This window comes from Haliotis rubra, unplaced genomic scaffold, assembly GCF_003918875.1.
Source record: "Haliotis rubra isolate DU_JTF1 unplaced genomic scaffold, ASM391887v1 Scf495, whole genome shotgun sequence".
In the NCBI taxonomy this organism is placed as follows: Eukaryota; Metazoa; Mollusca; class Gastropoda; order Lepetellida; family Haliotidae; genus Haliotis; species Haliotis rubra.
In genome coordinates, this window is record NW_025767185.1 from 770,245 (window position 1) to 791,509 (window position 21,265).

Sequence of the window (21,265 nt, forward strand, 5' to 3'; positions counted from 1 at the left end):
TCACTTGCAAAAGCCTTGTCAAAAGTTATTGTCTTATACTACAAAATACACGTGAAATGCTACAATTGAATTTTTGGAAAAATCAGTTTTGTAGATCGAAATATAAAGGATGGCACATACTCTAATGCAAGAATGTAAATTGGCGCCCTTGGAGTTAGATAACATAGAAGTGCGTTCCACCCATGCGTTTCCAGAGACACACCGGTCTACTTTTATGTGAAGGTATTCTTTTCAAAAGCAAAATTCCCTAAACATAATACGAAAACTTCTTAAAGAATATCGTACGGTCGTAGAAGACCACTAGATCTTACCCATGGTGAACCTACACAGGGCAATGCGATACACAACTCCGGGGCTTCACCTCATTATAAACCATAGCCTCTATTTACAATTACCATATCATAAGTGTTATGAGGATAGGTAAATAGATTATTAAACATTTCCAGTCAAAACTGCCGATTCCGTAAGATATTCCAATAAAAAACTACGACATATGCTGTTTGTGAAACAGGTAAACATTCCTTTGCAATATTGAACAATTGTTTTATATCTCATTTTCATTTTTTTTCATTTCACAATATTATCGTATTACTAAATTTTCGTGATCCACTGAGATTGATTTAGGCAAAGCAGGTTCTGGAACAAAAGGAGAATAGTGCTGTATGAAGATATTGGGCAATCGCTTTACATTTTCTGGCTTTTTCATTTTACAATATTATCATATTACTAAGTTTTCGTGATCCTTTGAGATTGATTTACGCAACGCAGGTTCTGGAACAAAATGGGAAGAGCGATGTATGTAGATATATTGCTCATAATGTCAGAATATCAGTCGGGGGAAACATGTTGTGTCAGAATATGTTAAAATATGCAAACAGTTACACACACAGTCAAGCTGGCAGGTACAATATTATATGGTACACGTGAACCAAGTTATGTACACATGTACACATACCATTATGTACAAGGATTCATATCAATGAGTACCCGCAAAACACCCTATTGTAGTAAAGCTATCATATTTTCCAATGAATCAACAGTTTTGACAGAAACAACAAATAAGTAAACTTGCATCCTTGCATCCTTTATTACCATATATCAATGAACGCACCAGCGGACAAAGTATTGAGAGAATATGGCTGTCACCAGCCTGTAGGATTGAACATGGCTCTATCCTGTGACCTGTCTCTCTTCAGCCATGACTGACTCGCTATATTGACCACATCACTGCTCTCTAGCATGTCATATAAGCCCTGCAGTGCCCGTCGTATTTTCATCCTTCTTCCAACGTCACGCTTCCGTCGCCAACCGGTCGGATTGAAATCAGGCTTCAAACGTTTCTGAGAAAAACTAGGTTTCCCATCTGTGAGTTTGGGTAGACTGTTTTGAGACACAGCCGTTCCTGCAAAATTAACACGGTCATTCTTCGACAAAAGTTTCATCACTGATGCTAAAAGGGCATCTGCTTCAGTGCCAAGTGGTCCAGACATTAACCTGACGAATTTTTCAACAAAGTCGGCTTTACAGGTGTTGTCATCTTGATTGATGATGACGTCATTCAAGTCTTTAACGTCTTGTACTGGAAGTGACTGAGTGACGTAGACAACAGACGACAGGGCGAGGGCTAGCAGATACCAAACAGGCATGGGAGAAGAGGTCATTCCCCAGCTGTGAGTCTCTGAAAACAGAAGGAGAAAAAATATACTGAGGAGACCAACAAACGAAGGACTGAAGATAGGAGAGGATTGATGTTACAGTTATGATATTTGAGAGGATGGACGGAGGAGACGGCAGTTGTATACATGGTATTCCTGTTGTGAGTTATGGCGTAACTCGTTGACAGCGGCTGGGAGGTGAGATGCTGCCTGGCTCATGGACTTCTGTATTTGAAAAACAGAGATCGCAACCATAACAGATGGGGAGAGATGTTGGACAGGGTTGTTGATGGAGAGGAGGAAGTTGGGGAATGTTCAGGTTTGATGGGGACAGGAAGGGGAGGGGAGGTTGTAGACGTGTACGTTGGGGGGTTAATGAGGACAGAGGGTGGAGAACTAAAGGAAGGAGAGGTTGTAGAGTGTGTTGGAGGGGGTGGTGAGGACAGAGGGTGGAGAACTAAAGGAAGGGGAGGTTGTATACGAATATGTTGGAGGGGGTGGCGAGGACAGAGGGTGGAGAACTAAAGGAAGGGGAGGTTGTAGACGAATATGTTGGAGGGGGTGGCGAGGACAGAGGATGGAGAACTAAAGGAAGGGGAGGTTGTAGACGAATATGTTGGAGGGGGTGGCGAGGACAGAGGATGGAGAACTAAAGGAAGGGGAGGTTGTAGACGAATATGTTGGAGGGGGTGGCGAGGACAGAGGGTGGAGAACTAAAGGAAGGGGAGGTTGTAGACGAATATGTTGGAGGGGGTGGTGAGGACAGAGGGTGGAGAACTAAAGGAAGGGGGAGGTTGTAGACAGAATATGTTGGAGGGGTGGCGAGGACAGAGGGTGGAGAACTAAAGGAAGGGGGTTGTAGGTTGTAGACGAATATGTTGGAGGGGGTGGCGTGGACAGAGGGTGGAGAACTAAAGGAAGGGGAGGTTGTAGAGTGTGTTGGAGGGGGCGGTGAGGACAGGGTGGAGAACTAAAGGAAGGGGAGGTTGTAGAGTGTGTTGGACGGGGTGGTGAGGACAGGACGGAGAACTAAAGAAAGGGGAGGTTGTAGAGTGTGTTGGAGGGGGTGGCGAGGACAGAGGGTGGAGAACTAAAGGTTAAGGGTGGTTGGTGAAGTATTATTTGGAGGGGGTGGTGAGGCGAGAGGAAGACGAAGGCAATGATTTGATTTAACTGAACAATTTGAGTGGGTGTCTTTTGCAAAGGTATCAAGGTGAATATAGCAACAAATTGCATCGATTATCTCGGCAACAGTATTTCATTACTTTCTATGGTGTAATATTCGTCATTAATCGATGAAATGTTAGATGTCCCAACAGATGCGATTTTTATCTCACATGATGAATATAAGTTATACATGTGCACATGTTTCACAACTGAATCACCATTAATATCTCCCTAAACGGTACAGTGTCATTTTTGGTAAAAGGTCCTCAAAGTGGTAAACATCTTAAGCGATTGACAGACGTGACAATCATGGACCTTGTGACTTCAGACAGTACTTGCAATATGTTGTATTATATAATTACCATTGTTACACCCACTGCTGTGAGCAAACGCGAATAAGTTTTCTTAGAACCAAACGCTCAAATAATCTCTCTGAAAACATCCACTCTGTACTGATCATGCGACGTTTGCAGCGAGCTAAACGTATGCTGCTGGGTGGCACACGCCAGATTATTGGTGAAGGCCAATACCATAGCGTCGATGCTGGACGCCCCTCAAGCCCAACAGAGGTAGTCACAACCATGACATGACTTGCCACTCAGATAAGGGATCACTTGTAACAGGTAACTGGTGTACGGGTTAATGCCCAGGCGATACTATAGTCTGCAAAGATGGCAATTGTCCCTGTGTCTTCTCACAATTTACTGCACGTCATTTGAATCTGAAGCGGCGCTGGTGAAAGAAACTTCAGCACTTCGATAATCGACGTTGTGTTTTGTGACGAATTGAGGTTCACTCTCGACTTCCATGAGCGGAGTTTGCAGACGTCCTAACGAGCGCCTTATAGGTGTTATTGGACCAGCCATGCATGCACATATATGGCAACAAAATGCTTATAGGAATTGTGGGGAAGGTCAGATGTTGTGAGACTGTATATACTTCTGACAAAACTTAATCGAACTGCACACGATCCCGTTTATCTAAGTGCCCCCCTATCTCGGCCGCATATCTAAGAGCTCTCGTATAATTCTGCACACGATCCTGTCTAAATGCTCCTGTATCACTCTGCACACGATCCTGCCTAAGTGATCTTGTATCATTCTGCACAAGATCCTGTATATCTAAGTGTCATATATCATTCTGCACACGGTCCTGTCTATCTAAGTGCTCCTGTATCATTCTGCACACGATCCTGCCTAAGTGATCTTGTATCATTCTGCACAAGATCCTGTATATTTAAGTGCTCCTATATCATTCTGCACAAGATCCTGTATATCTAAGTGCTCCTGTATCATTCTGCACACGATCCTGTATATCTAAGTGCTCTTGTATCATTCTGCACAAGATCCTGTATATCTAAGTGCTCCTGTATCATTCTGCACACGGTCCTGTCTATCTAAGTGCTCCTGTATCATTCTGCACACGATCCTTCCTAAGTGATCTTGTATCATTCTGCACAAGATCCTGTATATCTAAGTGTCATATATCATTCTACACACGGTCCTGTCTATCTAAGTGCTCCTGTATCATTCTGCACACGATCCTGCCTAAGTGATCTTGTATCATTCTGCACAAGATCCTGTATATTTAAGTGCTCCTGTATCATTCTGCACACGATCCTGTATATCTAAGTGCTCCTGTATCATTCTGCACAAGATCCTGTATATCTAAGTGCTCCTGTATCATTCTGCACACGATCCTGTATATCTAAGTGCTCCTGTATCATTCTGCACAAGATCCTGTATATCTAAGTGCTCCTGTATCATTCTGCACACGATCCTGTATATCTAAGTGCTCCTGTATCATTCTGCACACGATCCTGTATATCTAAGTGCTCCTGTATCATTCTGCACAAGATCCTGTATATCTAAGTGCTCCTGTATCATTCTGCACACGGTCCTGTCTATCTAAGTGCTCCTGTATCATTCTGCACACGATCCTTCCTAAGTGATCTTGTATCATTCTGCACAAGATCCTGTATATCTAAGTGTCATATATCATTCTACACACGGTCCTGTCTATCTAAGTGCTCCTGTATCATTCTGCACACGATCCTGCCTAAGTGATCTTGTATCATTCTGCACAAGATCCTGTATATTTAAGTGCTCCTATATCATTCAGCACAAGATCCTGTATATCTAAGTGCTCCTGTATCATTCTGCACACGATCCTGTATATCTAAGTGCTCCTGTATCATTCTGCACAAGATCCTGTATATCTAAGTGCTCCTGTATCATTCTGCACACGATCCTGTATATCTAAGTGCTCCTGTATCATTCTGCACAAGATCCTGTATATCTAAGTGCTCCTGTATCATTCTGCACACGGTCCTGTCTATCTAAGTGCTCCTGTATCATTCTGCACACGATCCTTCCTAAGTGATCTTGTATCATTCTGCACAAGATCCTGTATATCTAAGTGTCATATTTCATTCTACACACGGTCCTGTCTATCTAAGTGCTCCTGTATCATTCTGCACACGATCCTGCCTAAGTGATCTTGTATCATTCTGCACAAGATCCTGTATATTTAAGTGCTCCTATATCATTCTGCACAAGATCCTGTATATCTAAGTGCTCCTGTATCATTCTGCACAGGATCCTGTATATCTAAGTGCTCCTGTATCATTCTGCACACGATCATGTATATCTAAGTGCTCCTGTATCATTCTGCACACGATCCTGTATATCTAAGTGCTCCTGTATCATTCTGCACACGATCCTGTATATCTAAGTGCTCCTGTATCATTCTGCACAAGATCCTGTATATCTAAGTGCTCCTGTATCATTCTGCACAAGATCCTGTATATCTAAGTGCTCCTGTATCATTCTGCATACGATCCTGTATACTAACAATATTTTTCTCAATATGCGGGTTTGTGTACCATCACTGGCGCCTTACTGTACCACCTATACGTCTCCCTTTATCATCATCCTTACTTGTGTTCAAGTACAAGATTAAGTCTCGCATTGCGTGAGTTTAGAATTATATGTTAGTGTTTTCTGCCCTTAACGTCGCTCATCACGGTTCTCATATCTGGCATCCTCGTGTACAAGCCGTGTAAAGAATCACATTGTAGAAATAGTACATTGTCACATAACTGTCTATCAAAATTAATGGGGCATTTCTTAAGGTTCTGCAAAATCTCCTGCAAAATATTATACAGTGATGTTCTAAAAGGCGAAAAACATTGTCATGTGAGTGGAAGAATACTTGCTCATCAACTCACAGCACGCACCGTGTCCCACTCTTGCAACAAATGTGGAGATAATGCGGAATAAGGAGACGCGATCAAGGCAAAGGAGATGTAACAATAGTCATTTATACAAACATGAAATGGTCCGACCAAACACATTCTTTAGTAATATATGCCACCATGAATTAGTAAACATGATGTAAACATCAACTTTATGTGCAGAGCCTGGGGAGTATGGCAACACTACACGACCAACAACGGTAGCGGGAGAACCCTAGTTTATCAACATCTACTTGACGTGAAGAACCTGGGAAACATGACTACACTACACGACCAACAGTAGCAGTGGGAAAACCCTATATTACCATCATCAACTTGATGCGAAGAGCCTGGGAAACATGACTACACTACACGACCAACAGTAGCAGTGGGAAAACCCTATATTACCATCATCAACTTGATGCGAAGAACCTGGGCAGTATAACTACACTACACGACCAACATCTTCAGAATGTGAACTTTGGATATTTACGTACATAATATTACCATTAGCAGTGGGATCTGAAAGAATGGAGGATATGACTACACTGCATTAACAACATCAGCGATATGTCAAGAACCTGGTGAATAAGACTACACTACATTACCAACATCAGCAATATGTCAACAACCTGGTGAATAAGACTACACTACATTACCAACATCAGCGATATGTCAAGAGCATGGTGAATAAGACTACACTACATTACCAACATCAGCGATATATCGAGAACCTGGTGAATACGACTACACTACATTACCAACATCAGCGATATGTCAAGAACCTGGTGAATACGACTTCACTACATTACCTACATCAGCGATATGCCAAGAACCTGGTGAATAAGACTACACTACATTACCAACATCAGCGATATGTCAAGAACCTGGTGAATAAGACTACACTACATTACCAACATCAGCAATATGTCAAGAACCTGGTGAATACGACAACACTACATTACCAACATCAGCGATATGTCAAGAACCTGGTGAATAAGACTACACTACATTACCAACATCAGCGATATGTCAAGAGCATGGTGAATAAGACTACACTACATTACCAACATCAGCAATATGTCAACAACCTGGTGAATAAGACTACACTACATTACCAACATCAGCGATATGTCAAGAACCTGGTGAATACGACTTCACTACATTACCTACATCAGCGATATGTCAAGAACCTGGTGAATAAGACTACACTACATTAACAACATCAGCGATATGTCAAGAGCATGGTGAATAAGACTACACTACATTACCAACATCAGCAATATGTCAACAACCTGGTGAATATGACTACACTTCATTACCAACATCAGCGATATGTCAAGAACCTGGTGAATAAGACTACACTACATTACCAACATCAGCGATATGTCAAGAACCTGGTGAATAAGACTACACTACATTACCAACATCAGCGATATGTCGAGAGCCTGGTGAATACGACTACACTACATTAACAACATCAGCGATATGTCGAGAAAATGGTGAATAAAACTACACTACATTACCAACATCAGCGATATGTCAAGAACCTGGTGAATAAGACTACACTACATTACCAACATCAGCAATATGTCAAGAACCTGGTGAATAAGACTACACTACATTACCAACATCAGCAATATGTCAACAACCTGGTGAATAAGACAACACTACATTACCAACATCAGCAATATGTCAACAACCTGGTGAATAAGACAACACTACATTACCAACATCAGCGATATGTCAACAACCTGGGGAATAAGACAGCACTACATTACCAACATCAGCGATATGTCAAGAACCTGGGGAATAAGACAGCACTACATTACCAACATCAGCGATATGTCAGGAACCTGGTGAATAAGACTACACTACATTACCAACATCAGCGATATGTCAAGAACCTGGTGAATAAGACTACACTGCATTACCAACATCAGTGGTATGTCAAGAACCTGGTGAATAAGATCACACTACATTACCTACATCAGCGATATGTCGAACATGGTGAATACGACTACACTACATTACCAACATCAGCAGTACGTGAAGAATCTGGGGGAAAACTACTTCACAAAAGTACCAACATCTTCAGAATGTGAAAAACAGGGCATGTTTAACGACACTACCGTAATAATAATATCGGGGCGTTGGTGTTCCCGCCGTGGAATTTGCTGGAATATTTCTAAGAGTAGAGTTAAACCATACTCATCGCTCACTCACTCGACCAATATCAATAGGATGTGAACAAGATGGAAAATATTAATACAATGCATCACAAACATCTTCAGTATGTGAAGAACTGGGATGTTTAACTCCACTACTCTACGAATATGAGCGGGATGTGAAGAAGTGGGATTTGACTACACTGTATTACCAACATCAGCGGGATGTGAAGAAGTGGGATTTGACTACACTGTATTACCAACATCAGCGGGATGTGAAGAAGTGGGATTTGACTACACTGTATTACCAACATCAGCGGGATGTGAAGAACATGAATTAGAATGAGTGAAATGAATTTCAAGTCAAATCGGCAGTATTTCAGCCACATTGTATAACTAGAAATATTCTGACCACATTAATAGACATGCAGTTAACATTAAAAAGGATTGTGAACTAACTAGACTAATAACTATCACAGTGCGTGTGCGTAACCATAAAAATATATCTCCATACTTAACAATACAACATAAAAACGGACTATAGGTTCACCAACAACTGAAGATAGATCACCTTACTAGGAACCATGAGGACTTACAGAACCTTTGCTACCTGCATGGTCCACAGCATTATTTACATCACCCCTCCAGTTGCAAGTTATAATAACAAAAATGCTGCGATTAAAATCTTGGCAATGATAAACATACTTTGAATGATATGGTCTTATGTACCCTCTCCTGGGGACAATTATTTTACACTACCTCAACCCCCTTTGAGGGTACACAACAACTTACAACCATATTTATCTATTCACTCTATCGAATTTATATATGCACTTGTTAATTACAATGCATAACCATAATTCATTAGTTGAATCAATTTCTATAAAAATCAAGAATCAAATTACATTAAAAACACCCTTAGGAATGAAACAATGAACAGTTTATCCCTTTGATAGAAAATCAATACAGACAAACAGGACATGCCTGACTGTAAGTCTCTCATCAATTACAATGGAGGATCTTCACCATTTAATGTATATTCATGTGTATATCTCGAATATCCAATAGGATATCGTCGCAGAATGACCTCTTTAACCCTGGACTGACAATGCAAGTAGGTGTAAACAATACATCGTATAATTTCCTGTAACATATTTACATCAACTTGGGTGTTCCACTTCATTTGCATCAGATTCCGAATGTAACATCTAATTATAGTCTTTTAGTCGTTTTATAGTATTGTAAAGGGTGTCATCATTATGCAGTTCAAGAATTTCAATTTTGAAGTAGATGTGACATGTGTTTCATAGTCCGATGGCCCGAAAGGGAATCTGGAAATAATATGTCTTTATATTTAAACTTTTTATTGACATATTTAAGAGGAGTTACATTACGTTTGCTTCGGCAGTGAAAAAAGGACCGTTGTCTGGTAATCTAGAAATTCTGGGTCCAGTAGTGACAGTGCCACTAGCACCTACGCCACCATCCTTTCAGTTATCTGTAAATATAGATTTGTAAGGGGCATATGTGTTTCTTAATTGATTGTATTCTTGTTGATGGGTTGGATTGTTGGTTTTCTATTTCTTAAGTTTAGCTGGTGTAAGGTTCCCCGTGGTTTTACCAATTGCCAAAGAGAAGAAGAAAGCATGCGGAAAGGAGATAATATTTTCAAAGTAGATATTAGCAGTAGAAATGAAAGGTTTAAGTCTTATTAGTACAGCAGGTATAAGAGAAGACTTTAGATTTACAGATCCCATAGAGAGGATGGAAAACTCATTTGAATACAGATTTGTGATTTATACGGCGTTGTTGAAGAGATGGTTCCTCGGACCCTACATACAGATTCTCAATGGTGGTGTTCCGAAAGGTCCAAATCAAAGTCTGAGACCTTGGTGAAGGACAGAGTCTTAAAGTTTAAAGATGCGTTAGCAGGTTCCACCATAAACGATGGTACCAACATCAGCGTGGGTGACTTTGTAACTGCATTATCAATATCAGCGAGATTTGAAGATCGTATGGTATCTTCTTTGTCCTAAAAATCTGCCGAATAAAAATAAAACGTAATATTAAACTAATTTTTGTTGTAAATTCAGCGACATCTGCAAAGCAGATGTGACCCATAACATCAGTGATATGCAAAAACACAATGAGAGGTTTCACTCCTCCTTATCTGAAACATCACTGTGATGTGTTGAACATCTGAAAATTAACAAATATAACATACGTATCATGTCTCTATACCACATATATAACGTATCATGTCTCTATACCATTAATATAACGCTTTTGTCATATGGAATGACAGCAATAGATATATCACAGTTATTTATTTTAAGGAATAGGCCAATGGCAACGCTTTGGACTGTTAATGTCTAAACCACATTTCATAAAATAGGTTTAAAGATACACATGACACACTCCGTCGGAGATATTGAGGGTAGAGCTGAGCGGAAAGACAGCATTCGCCAAATATGCAACCGCAAGGGTTAGGGTGTTTTCATTTAAACATCATCATAACCCTATCTCTAAATACCACCAAATTGTACCAATGGAAATTGTAATGGAATTTCGAGCGTTGTTTCACCGGTAAACTTGACTTTTTTTGACAACAGGAGTAGTTAAACCAGCGTATGCGGGTTTTACTGCTCAAATGTGTTGTAACCGATATACGATATGTAATAATAGTTTTGGACAACTATACCGTGAGAAAAGATATTGATGATAAACATCAAACATTATGAAACATCTCTTACTGAACGACCTGCACTGCGATTAAAACACTCAGACTTCAAAATTCTCAATAATCCCAATATGAAACAAGGACTGTCACTTACCTTGACGTTGAATCGTGGAGGATCTGACAGCGCGGCTCTGTAGTCAGGTCTGGCTGGCACACCAAATCTTACGCCTTTATATAGCACAGTGTGCATCCAAATGCTGCCAGGTTAGTGAGGGAGGGGGACGGGGGAGTTACGGGCAGCAGGTTTCATTGGGTGGGGATCAGAAAAGCCCACGTGCAATTGACGAATGACAAGTCAGCAAAGAGTAGGCTGGTAGAGAAACCCCGAGCCGAGAACAGTCACTCGTGTCAATATTGGCCATTGCCACACTGTCAGCACAAACTGAAGGAGTGATTCATTGGACTCAAAAATAATTGTTTCATGTTAAAAATAAGTTAAGGCTGCATATCTTCTTAAAGTTACTAAATTTAGTTCAACATTTATCGCGTGTTAATGTTGGCAATCCACTTATCAAACGAAAATACTATCTTGCATATTATAATTATGTTCTCTCTCTAACTCCGTCAACTGTCAATCTGGCATCATCAACCTTTTGCGATTGAAAAGTCAGTTAATTTTGCCCGCTATTTTGCCATTTACGACCAACAGCATCTTTTGCGTCAGATGATATACTGGCGGACTGAAGTCCCCAAGTTTCCCCCCAAGTTTCCCCATAAATCATCTGTTACGTCAGATAATATACTGGCGGACTGAAGTCCCCAAGTTTCCCCATAAATCATCTGTTACGTCAGATGATATACTGGCGGACTTAAGACCCAAGTTTCCCAATAAATCATCTGTTGCGTCAGATTATATACTGGCGAACTGAAGTCCCCAAGTTTCCCCATAAATCATCTGTTGCGTCAGATGATATACTGGCGGACTGAAGCTCCCAAGTTTCACCATGAATCATCTGTTGCGTCAGATGATCTACTGGCGGACTGAAGCCCGCAAGTTTCACCATGAATCACCTCTTGCGTCAGATCATCTACTGGCGCACTCAAGCCCCAAGTTTCATCATAAATCACTGTTGCGTCAGATGATATACTGGCGGACTGAAGCTCCCAAGTTTCACCATGAATCATCTGTTGCGTCAGATGATCTACTGGCGGACTGAAGCCCGCAAGTTTCACCATGAATCACCTCTTGCGTCAGATCATCTACTGGCGCACTCAAGCCCCAAGTTTCATCATAAATCATCTGTTACGCCAAGTAAACTACAAAGGAAACACTCCGGACGAAAAAGTTAAACTTACGTCTTGGTGAACTAGATTTTGTGAGTACTAGCATATAACATTCTACATTGTGAACACTAGCATATAACGTCCTACGTTGTGAACACTAGCAAATAACGTCCTACATTGTGAATACTAGCATATAACGTCCTACAATGTGAACACCAGCATATAACGTCCTACATTGTGAACACAAGCATATAACGTCCTACACTGTGAATACTAGCATATAACGTCCTACATTGTGAACACTAGCATATAACGTTCTACATTGTGAACACTAGCATATAACGTCCTACACTGTGAACACTAGCATATAACGTCCTACATTGTCAACACTAGCATATAACGTCCTACACTGTGAACACGAGCATATAACGTCCTACATTGTGAACACTAGCATATAACGTCCTACATTGTGAACACAAGCATATAACGCGCTACACTGTGAACACTAGCATATAACGTCCTACATTGTGAACACTAGCATATAACGTGCTACACTGTGAATACTAGCATATAACGTCCTACATTGTGAACACTAGCATATAACGTCCTACACTGTGAACACTAGAACATAGCATATAACGTCCTACACTGTGAACACTAGCATATAACGTCCTACATTGTGAACACTAACATATAACGTCCTACACATTGTGAACACTAGCATATAACGTCATACATTGTGAACACTAGCATATACTAGCATATAACGTCCTACATTGTGAATACTAGCATATAACGGCACCAGCATAAAATGTCTACATTTTGAACACTAGCATATAACGTCCTACACTGTGAACACTAGCATATAACGTCCTACATTGTGAACACTAGCATATAACGTCCTACACTGTGAACACAAGCATATAACGCGCTACACTGTGAACACTAGCATATAACGTCATACATTGTGAACACTAGCATATAACGTCCTACATTGTGAACACTAGCATATAACGTCCTACACTGTGAACACTAGCATATAACGTCCTACATTGTGAACACTAGCATATAACGTCCTACTCTGTGAACACTAGCATATAACGTCCTACATTGTGAACTAGCATATAACGTCCTACAGCTAGCATATAACGTCCTACATTGTGAACACTAGCATATAACGTCCTACATTGTGAACACTAGCATATAACGTCCTACACTGTGAACACTAGCATATAACGTCCTACATTGTGAACACTAGCATATAACGTCTACATTGTGAACACTAGCATATAACGTCCTACACTGTGAACACTAGCATATAACGTCCTACACTGTGAATACTAGCATATAACGTCCTACATTGTGAACACTAGCATATAACGTTCTACACTGTGAATACTAGCATATAACGTCCTACATTGTGAATACTAGCATATAACGTCTACATTGCGAATACTAGCATATAACGTCCTACATTGTGAACACTAGCATATAACGTCCTACATTGTGAACACTAGCATATAACGCCATACATTGTGAATACTAGCATATAACGTCCTACATTTTGAATACTAGCATATAACGGCACCAGCATAAAATGTCCACATTTTGAACACTAGCATATAACGTCTTACACTGTGAACACTAGCATATAACGTCCTACATTGTGAATACTAGCATATAACGTCCCACATTGTGAACAGTAGCATATAACGTCCTACACTGTTAACACTAGCATATAACGTCCTACACTGCGAACACTAGCATATAACGTCCTACATTGTCAACACTAGCAAAAACGTCCTACATTGTCAACACTAGCATACAACGTCCTACATTGTGAACACTAGCATATAAAGTCCTACACTGTGAACACTAGCATATAACGTCCTACATTGTGAACACTAGCATATAACGTCCTACACTGTGAATACTAGCATATAACGTCCTACATTGTGAACACTAGCATATAACGTCCTACATTGTGAACACTAGCATATAACGTCCTACATTGTGAACACTAGCATATAACGTCCTACATTGTGAACACTAGCATATAACGCCGTACACTGTGAACACTAGCATATAACGTCTACATTGTGAACACTAGTATAGTGAGTGAGTAAGTTTAGTTTTACGCCGCTTTTATCAATAATCCAGCAATATGATTATTATCACGATGGGAGACACCAGAAATGGGTTTTACAGTTTGCACCCAAGTGGGGAATCGAATCCGGGTCTTTTGCGTGACGAGCGATTGCTATAACCAGTAGGCTACCCCGCCGCTCGAACACTAGCATATAAAGTCTTTCTTTGTCATTACTGGTACATAATGTCCTACATTGAGAGTATATCCATATAACGTCCTATATTGTTAATACTAGAATATAACGTCTTGCTTTTTCAATGCTGGCACATAAAGTCCTACATTGAGAATACTAGCATATAACGTCCTACATTGTGAACACTAGCATATAACGTCCTACACAGTGAACACTAGCATATAACTTCCTACATTGTGAACACTAACATTTAGCGTCCTATAATGTGAACACTAGCATATAACGTCCTACACTGTGAACACTAGCATATAACGTCCTACATTGTGAACACTAGCATATAACGTCCTACAATGTGAACACTAGCATATAACGTCCTACACTGTGAACACTAGACTATAACGTCCAACATTGTGAACACTAGCATATAACGTCCTACATTGTGAACACTAGCATATAACGTCCTACATTGTGAACACTAGCATATAACGTCCTACACTGTGAACACTAGCATATAACGTCCTACAATGTGAACACTAGCACATAACGTCATTCACTGTGAACACTAGCATATAACGTCTACATTGTGAACACTAGCATATAACGTCCTACATTGTGAACACTAACATATAACGTCCTACATTGTGAACACTAGCATATAACGTCCTACATTGTGAACACTAGCATATAACGTCCTACATAGTGAACACTAGCATATAACGTCCTACATTGTGAATACTAGCATATAAAGTTCTACACTGTGAACACTAGCATATAACGTCCTACATTGTGAACACTAGCATATAACGTCCTACATTGTGAACACTAGCATATAACTTCCTACATCGTGAATACTAGCATATAAAGTTCTACACTGTGAACACTAGCATATAACGTCCTACACTGTGAACACTAGCATATAACGTCCTACATTGTGAATACTAGCATATAACGTCCCACATTGTGAACACTAGCATATAACGTCCTACACTGTGAACACTAGCATATAACGTCCTACACTGTGAACACTAGCATATAACGTCCTACATTGTCAACACTAGCAAAAACGTCCTACATTGTCAACACTAGCATATAACGTCCTACATTGTGAACACTAGCATATAACGTCCTACATTGTGAACACTAGCATATAACGTCCTACATTGTGAACACTAGCATATAACGTCCTACATTGTGAACACTAGCATATAACGTCCTACATTGTGAATACTAGCATATAACGTCCTACATTGTGAACACTAGCATATAACGTCCTACACTGTGAACACTAGCATATAACGTCCTACATTGTGAACACTAGCATATAACGTCTACATTGTGAACACTAGCATATAACGTCCTACATTGTGAACACTAGCATATAACGTCCTACACAGTGAACACTAGCATATAACGTCCTACATTGTGAACACTAGCATATAACGTCCTACAATGTGAACACTAGTATATAACGTCCTACACTGTGAACACTAGCATATAACGTCCAACATTGTGAACACTAGCATATAACGTCCTACATTGTGAACACTAGCATATAACGTCCTACATTGTGAACACTAGCATATAACGTCCTACACTGTGAACACTAGCATATAACGTCCTACAATGTGAACACTAGCACATAACGTCATTCACTGTGAACACTAGCATATAACGTCTACATTGTGAACACTAGCATATAACGTCCTACATTGTGAACACTAACATATAACGTCCTACATTGTGAACACTAGCATATAACGTCCTACATTGTGAACACTAGCATATAACGTCCTACATAGTGAACACTAGCATATAACGATCCTACATTGTGAATACTCAGCATATAAAGTTCTACACTGTGAACACTAGCATATAACGTCCTACATTGTGAACATCTAGCATATAACGTCCTACATTATCAGAACACTAGCATATAACTTCCTACATCGTGAATACTAGCATATAAAGTTCTACACTGTGAACACTCAGCATATAACGTCCTACACTGTGAACACTAGCATATAACGTCCTACATTGTGAATACTAGCATATAAGGTCCCACTTTGTGAACACTAGCATATAACGTCCCACACTGTGAACACTAGCATATAACGTCCTACACTGTGAACACTAGCATATAACGTCCTTACATTGTCAACACTAGCAAAACGTCCTACATTGTCAACACTAGCATATAACGTCCTACATTGTGAACACTAGCATATAACGTCCTACATTGTGAACACTAGCATATAACGTCCTACATTGTGAACACTAGCATATAACGTCCTACATTGTGAACACTAGCATATAACGTCCTACATTGTGAACACTAGCATATAACGTCCTACATTGTGAAAACTAGCATATAACGCGCTACACTGTGAACACTAGCATATAACGTCCTACATTGTGAACACTAGCATATAACGTCTACATTGTGAACACTAGCATATAACGTCCTACATTGTGAACACTAGCATATAACGTCCTACACAGTGAACACTAGCATATAACTTCCTACATTGTGAACACTAACATTTAGCGTCCTATAATGTGAACACTAGCATATAACGTCCTACACTGTGAACACTAGCATATAACGTCCTACATTGTGAACACTAGCATATAACGTCCTACAATGTGAACACTAGCATATAACGTCCTACACTGTGAACACTAGCATATAACGTCCAACATTGTGAACACTAGCATATAACGTCCTACATTGTGAACACTAGCATATAACGTCCTACACTGTGAACACTAGCATATAACGTCCTACAATGTGAACACTAGCACATAACGTCATTCACTGTGAACACTAGCATATAACGTCAACATTGTGAACACTAGCATATAACGTCCTACACTGTGAACACTAGCATATAACGTCCTACATTGTGAACACTAACATATAACGTCCTACATTGTGAACACTAGCATAGAACGTCCTATATTGTGAACACTAGCATATAACGTCCTACATAGTGAACACTAGCATATAACGTCCTACATCGTGAATACTAGCATATAAAGTTCTACACTGTGAACACTAGCATATAACGTCCTACATTGTGAACACTAGCATATAACGTCCTACATTGTGAACACTAGCATATAACTTCGTACATCGTGAATACTAGCATATAAAGTTCTACACTGTGAACACTAGCATATAACGTCCTACACTGTGAACACTAGCATATAACGTCCTACATTGTGAATACTAGCATATAAGGTCCCACATTGTGAACACTAGCATATAACGTCCTACACTGTGAACACTAGCATATAACGTCCTACACTGTGAACACTAGCATATAACGTCCTACATTGTCAACACTAGCAAAAACGTCCTACATTGTCAACACTAGCCTATAACGTCCTACATTGTCAACACTAGCATATAACGTCCTACATTGTGAACACTAGCATATAACGTCCTACATTGTGAACACTAGCATATAACGTCCTACATTGTGAACACTAGCATATAACGTCCTCAATAGGAACACTAGCATATAACGTCCTACACTGTGAACAATAGCATATAACGTCCTACATTGTGAACACTAGCATATAACGTCTACATTGTGAACACTAGCATATAACGTGCTACACTGTTAACACTAGCATATAACGTCCTACATTGTGAACACTAGCATATAACGTCCTACATTGTGAACACTAGCATATAACGTCTACATTGTGAACACTAGCATATAACTTCCTACATTGTGAACACTAGTATAGTGAGTGAGTACGTTTAGTTTTACGCCGCTTTTATCAATAATCCAGCAATATGATTATTATCACGATGGGAGACACCAGAAATGGGTTTTACAGTTTGTACCCAAGTGGGGAATCGAATCCGGGTCTTTTGCGTGACGAGCGATTGCTATAACCAGTAGGCTACCCCGCCGCTCGAACACTAGCATATAAAGTCCTTCTTTGTCATTACTGGTACATAATGTCCTACATTGAGAGTATATCCATATAACGTCCTATATTGTTAATACTAGAATATAACGTCTTGCTTTTTCAATGCTGGCACATAAAGTCCTACATTGAGAATACTGGTATATAATGTTCCACATTTTGAATACTACAATATAACGCCTTACTTTTTGAATGCTGGTACATAATGTCCTAGGTTGTGAGTACTAGTATTTAACGCCTTACTTTGTGGGTTTTGTGAGTCTTGTATATACTGGCTATCTGACTGCCTGTGTCCCGTGAAGAGAGCTGTATGGCTACTGTATGCTGGGCTTGCTGGATGTGTCGGAGTCATACATCAACTCCGTATGCTGACACATGTCGTCGCCAGTTACTCAGCACAGTCTTTTCCCACCACCTTAAAATACCCACAGTCATTTAAACCTCGTCCAAGTTGGTAATCGCAGATCACCACCTGTGCTGTTCACACCTTCTCACAAATGTAGTGTCAGTAGGGTCATCAAAACTTCATTTAGTTTTAGCTTTATTCTCATGTTGTCAGTAAGGTACTCCTCGTGTCACAATTACACCCTTTGCCGCCAAATCTCATTCAACGTTTGTCAGGCAGCAAGCAGGATGGTTTCCTACAGCATAGACAGTACATGTACATTCTCTGCCTCCTAACGACAGTATTTGAGACGTGTGTACGTAATTGATTGTCTTTCTAGGATGGTTACAGTAATCCGTCGGGTACCGACTCATTTTGTTAGCTAACAAAGTAGATATAAACCTTAAATCTGATGTATGCAATGTCCAACCTTTGATGCCATAGATGTGCCGGTCGTTGCATCAAATACAAAAGGCAAATAAACCTTAGAGGAATGTGACAGACATTTCCGTGACACCATTCAATATTACACTTGATTTATTTCAACGCGCTACCACAAAGAATCCTAATCACGGTAATGGATCAATGAAGGCTGCGGTCACATACACCAACTAGCCACAGCTGCGATTTATGTCCTTTCCACGTGTAGTGAAGTAGAAACAATGGTCACATAGCCAGATCGTTGAGCTATACTGTTAGTCATTACTGTTAGTTAGTCATTACCTTTCTTACATCTTACTCGTATCTGTTCACATCATAAATAATTTTTACACAACAGGAAGATGGTATAAGAGTGGCCTTGATACGAACATTTAATATAATCACTGTACATGCATGCCCACTGCCTGAAGTAAATATTCCAAGGATAAAAATAGCCATATGCCATGTTTATCTATTCGACAGGCACTTTCGGGGACTAAAAAAATGTATTATTTTGACAACAGAGATTAAATAACATACATTTGATAATCTGCATAAGTGTCGAGTGAGCTGAAACTCCGACAAGGTTTTGCTCTATATATGTGTATGTCTGGCTGAAGCTGACAATGTATAAACTCTGGAATCAATTTATGCATCAGCCTTAAAAGATGAATGCAAGAAATATATGCTTGCTCAACCCAGCATGCAGCTGTATAATGAAATTGACATGAACAAAACTGCGGAACTAAAAACTATATATATATATGCTTCACTCATTACTTTGATATTACAACCATATGTTAACTGCGCCCTATGTTATCATGTGAGCTGTTATATTTTCTGAAACTTTGTTTCAACCGTTAATGTCAGCAACTGCAAACCGAGCCTTTGAAAATTACCCTCTACCGAGTTTGGTGTACCATAGGAAACCGTACCCGAATCTATGGCTCGGGTGAGTGTGCTTGATGTGAAATAACGTCGTCATGAAAGCAATTGGATCTTTTTTCTCAGAATATAACTAATACAATGCTGAAACAAAAAGTAACTGTAGTTCATATAAAGGGTAGTGAATGGTATCTTGTTGCATATAACAACATAATATTATGTCATTCGTCTTATCAATCTTCCATCATTGCATTGATGCCTGGCATATAGAAAAGAAAACCCCAAGACGACGGAGCATTTATAAAAATTGATTGACTGCTGATTTTCCAGAGAGTGACCGGAAGAGTGTGGAGGTTTTCAGGCGTAAATTAGACCAAAAAACCCATGTACAAATGTTAACGGACAATCACATGTAGCCAGTCTGCTCACGATGCTCCAAGGAAGCAGTCGGCTGCGATGGCATGCCTTACTGATGGACATGTCCCAAGGACCGAGATTTGCTAATGTTTCAGATTTAGACCGCTCTCTGCAGTCCCCGGACCGCCCTCCTACCTCACATGCGGCATTCATTGCAGTGTTGTGGGTCCTGTAGAGCAACGCTTAGTCTTTGCATATATGTTAGTTTGATAGAAACAAGAAAGTCCTTTTAAATTGAAAAGCAGCACCAGTGAAATAGGAGATTTCTGAGCCTGAGGAAATGTAGATTTGTTTCATTTAGGGCTTCAGCATTACAGAAAGTGCAGGGCGTAAGGAAATGTTGCAGTTCGGGGATTGTGACACAGACACTAGATCTTGAGGTGTGTGGGACCAAATATCCTTACTGTGGACAGTGGAAGCATCCAGAGCAATATGTAACGTGTGTTGCACTCAATCCCGTACGCCGTATATGTTCTGTCTACGTGAATAAACACGTATGAAATACAACGATTACACTACAAGGGATATTTTTGTGTTCATACATCTTCGAACACTTCAAGTTTGAAGAACGACAGTTTGAAACAATATGAAGCGATAGAATGATGATCATTATAGAATTATAATGTATAATGATTACACATTGTCTGTTTGCAAATAAGCATTGTGGTCCATCGGTTTATCACTGGAGTCGCTGGGATGTATGCATGTAAGTTTCGTAAAAACGTAGGGTGTCCGGGTTAGGCCT

The 21,265-nt window shown here is 39.9% G+C and overlaps 1 protein-coding gene across 2 annotated transcripts; it reads right to left on the reverse strand.

Moving 5' to 3' along the window:
• Positions 1-1,068: 1,068 nt before the first annotated feature.
• Positions 1,069-18,766, reverse strand: LOC124291548. Of its 2 annotated transcripts, none has more exons than XR_006902237.1 (2): positions 11,060-11,131; positions 1,069-1,678 (listed from the first exon to the last, which is right to left on the reverse strand). XR_006902237.1 is itself a non-coding variant. In XM_046728565.1 (2 exons), the coding sequence occupies exons 1-2, from the start codon at positions 18,763-18,765 to the stop codon at positions 1,143-1,145; spliced, it is 645 nt and encodes a 214-aa protein (XP_046584521.1). In that variant the 5' UTR covers position 18,766; the 3' UTR covers positions 1,069-1,142. The 2 variants fall into 2 exon arrangements, 1 of the variants encoding a protein (XP_046584521.1); XM_046728565.1 differs by lacking the exon at positions 11,060-11,131 and adding an exon at positions 18,657-18,766.
• Positions 18,767-21,265: the final 2,499 nt, after the last annotated feature.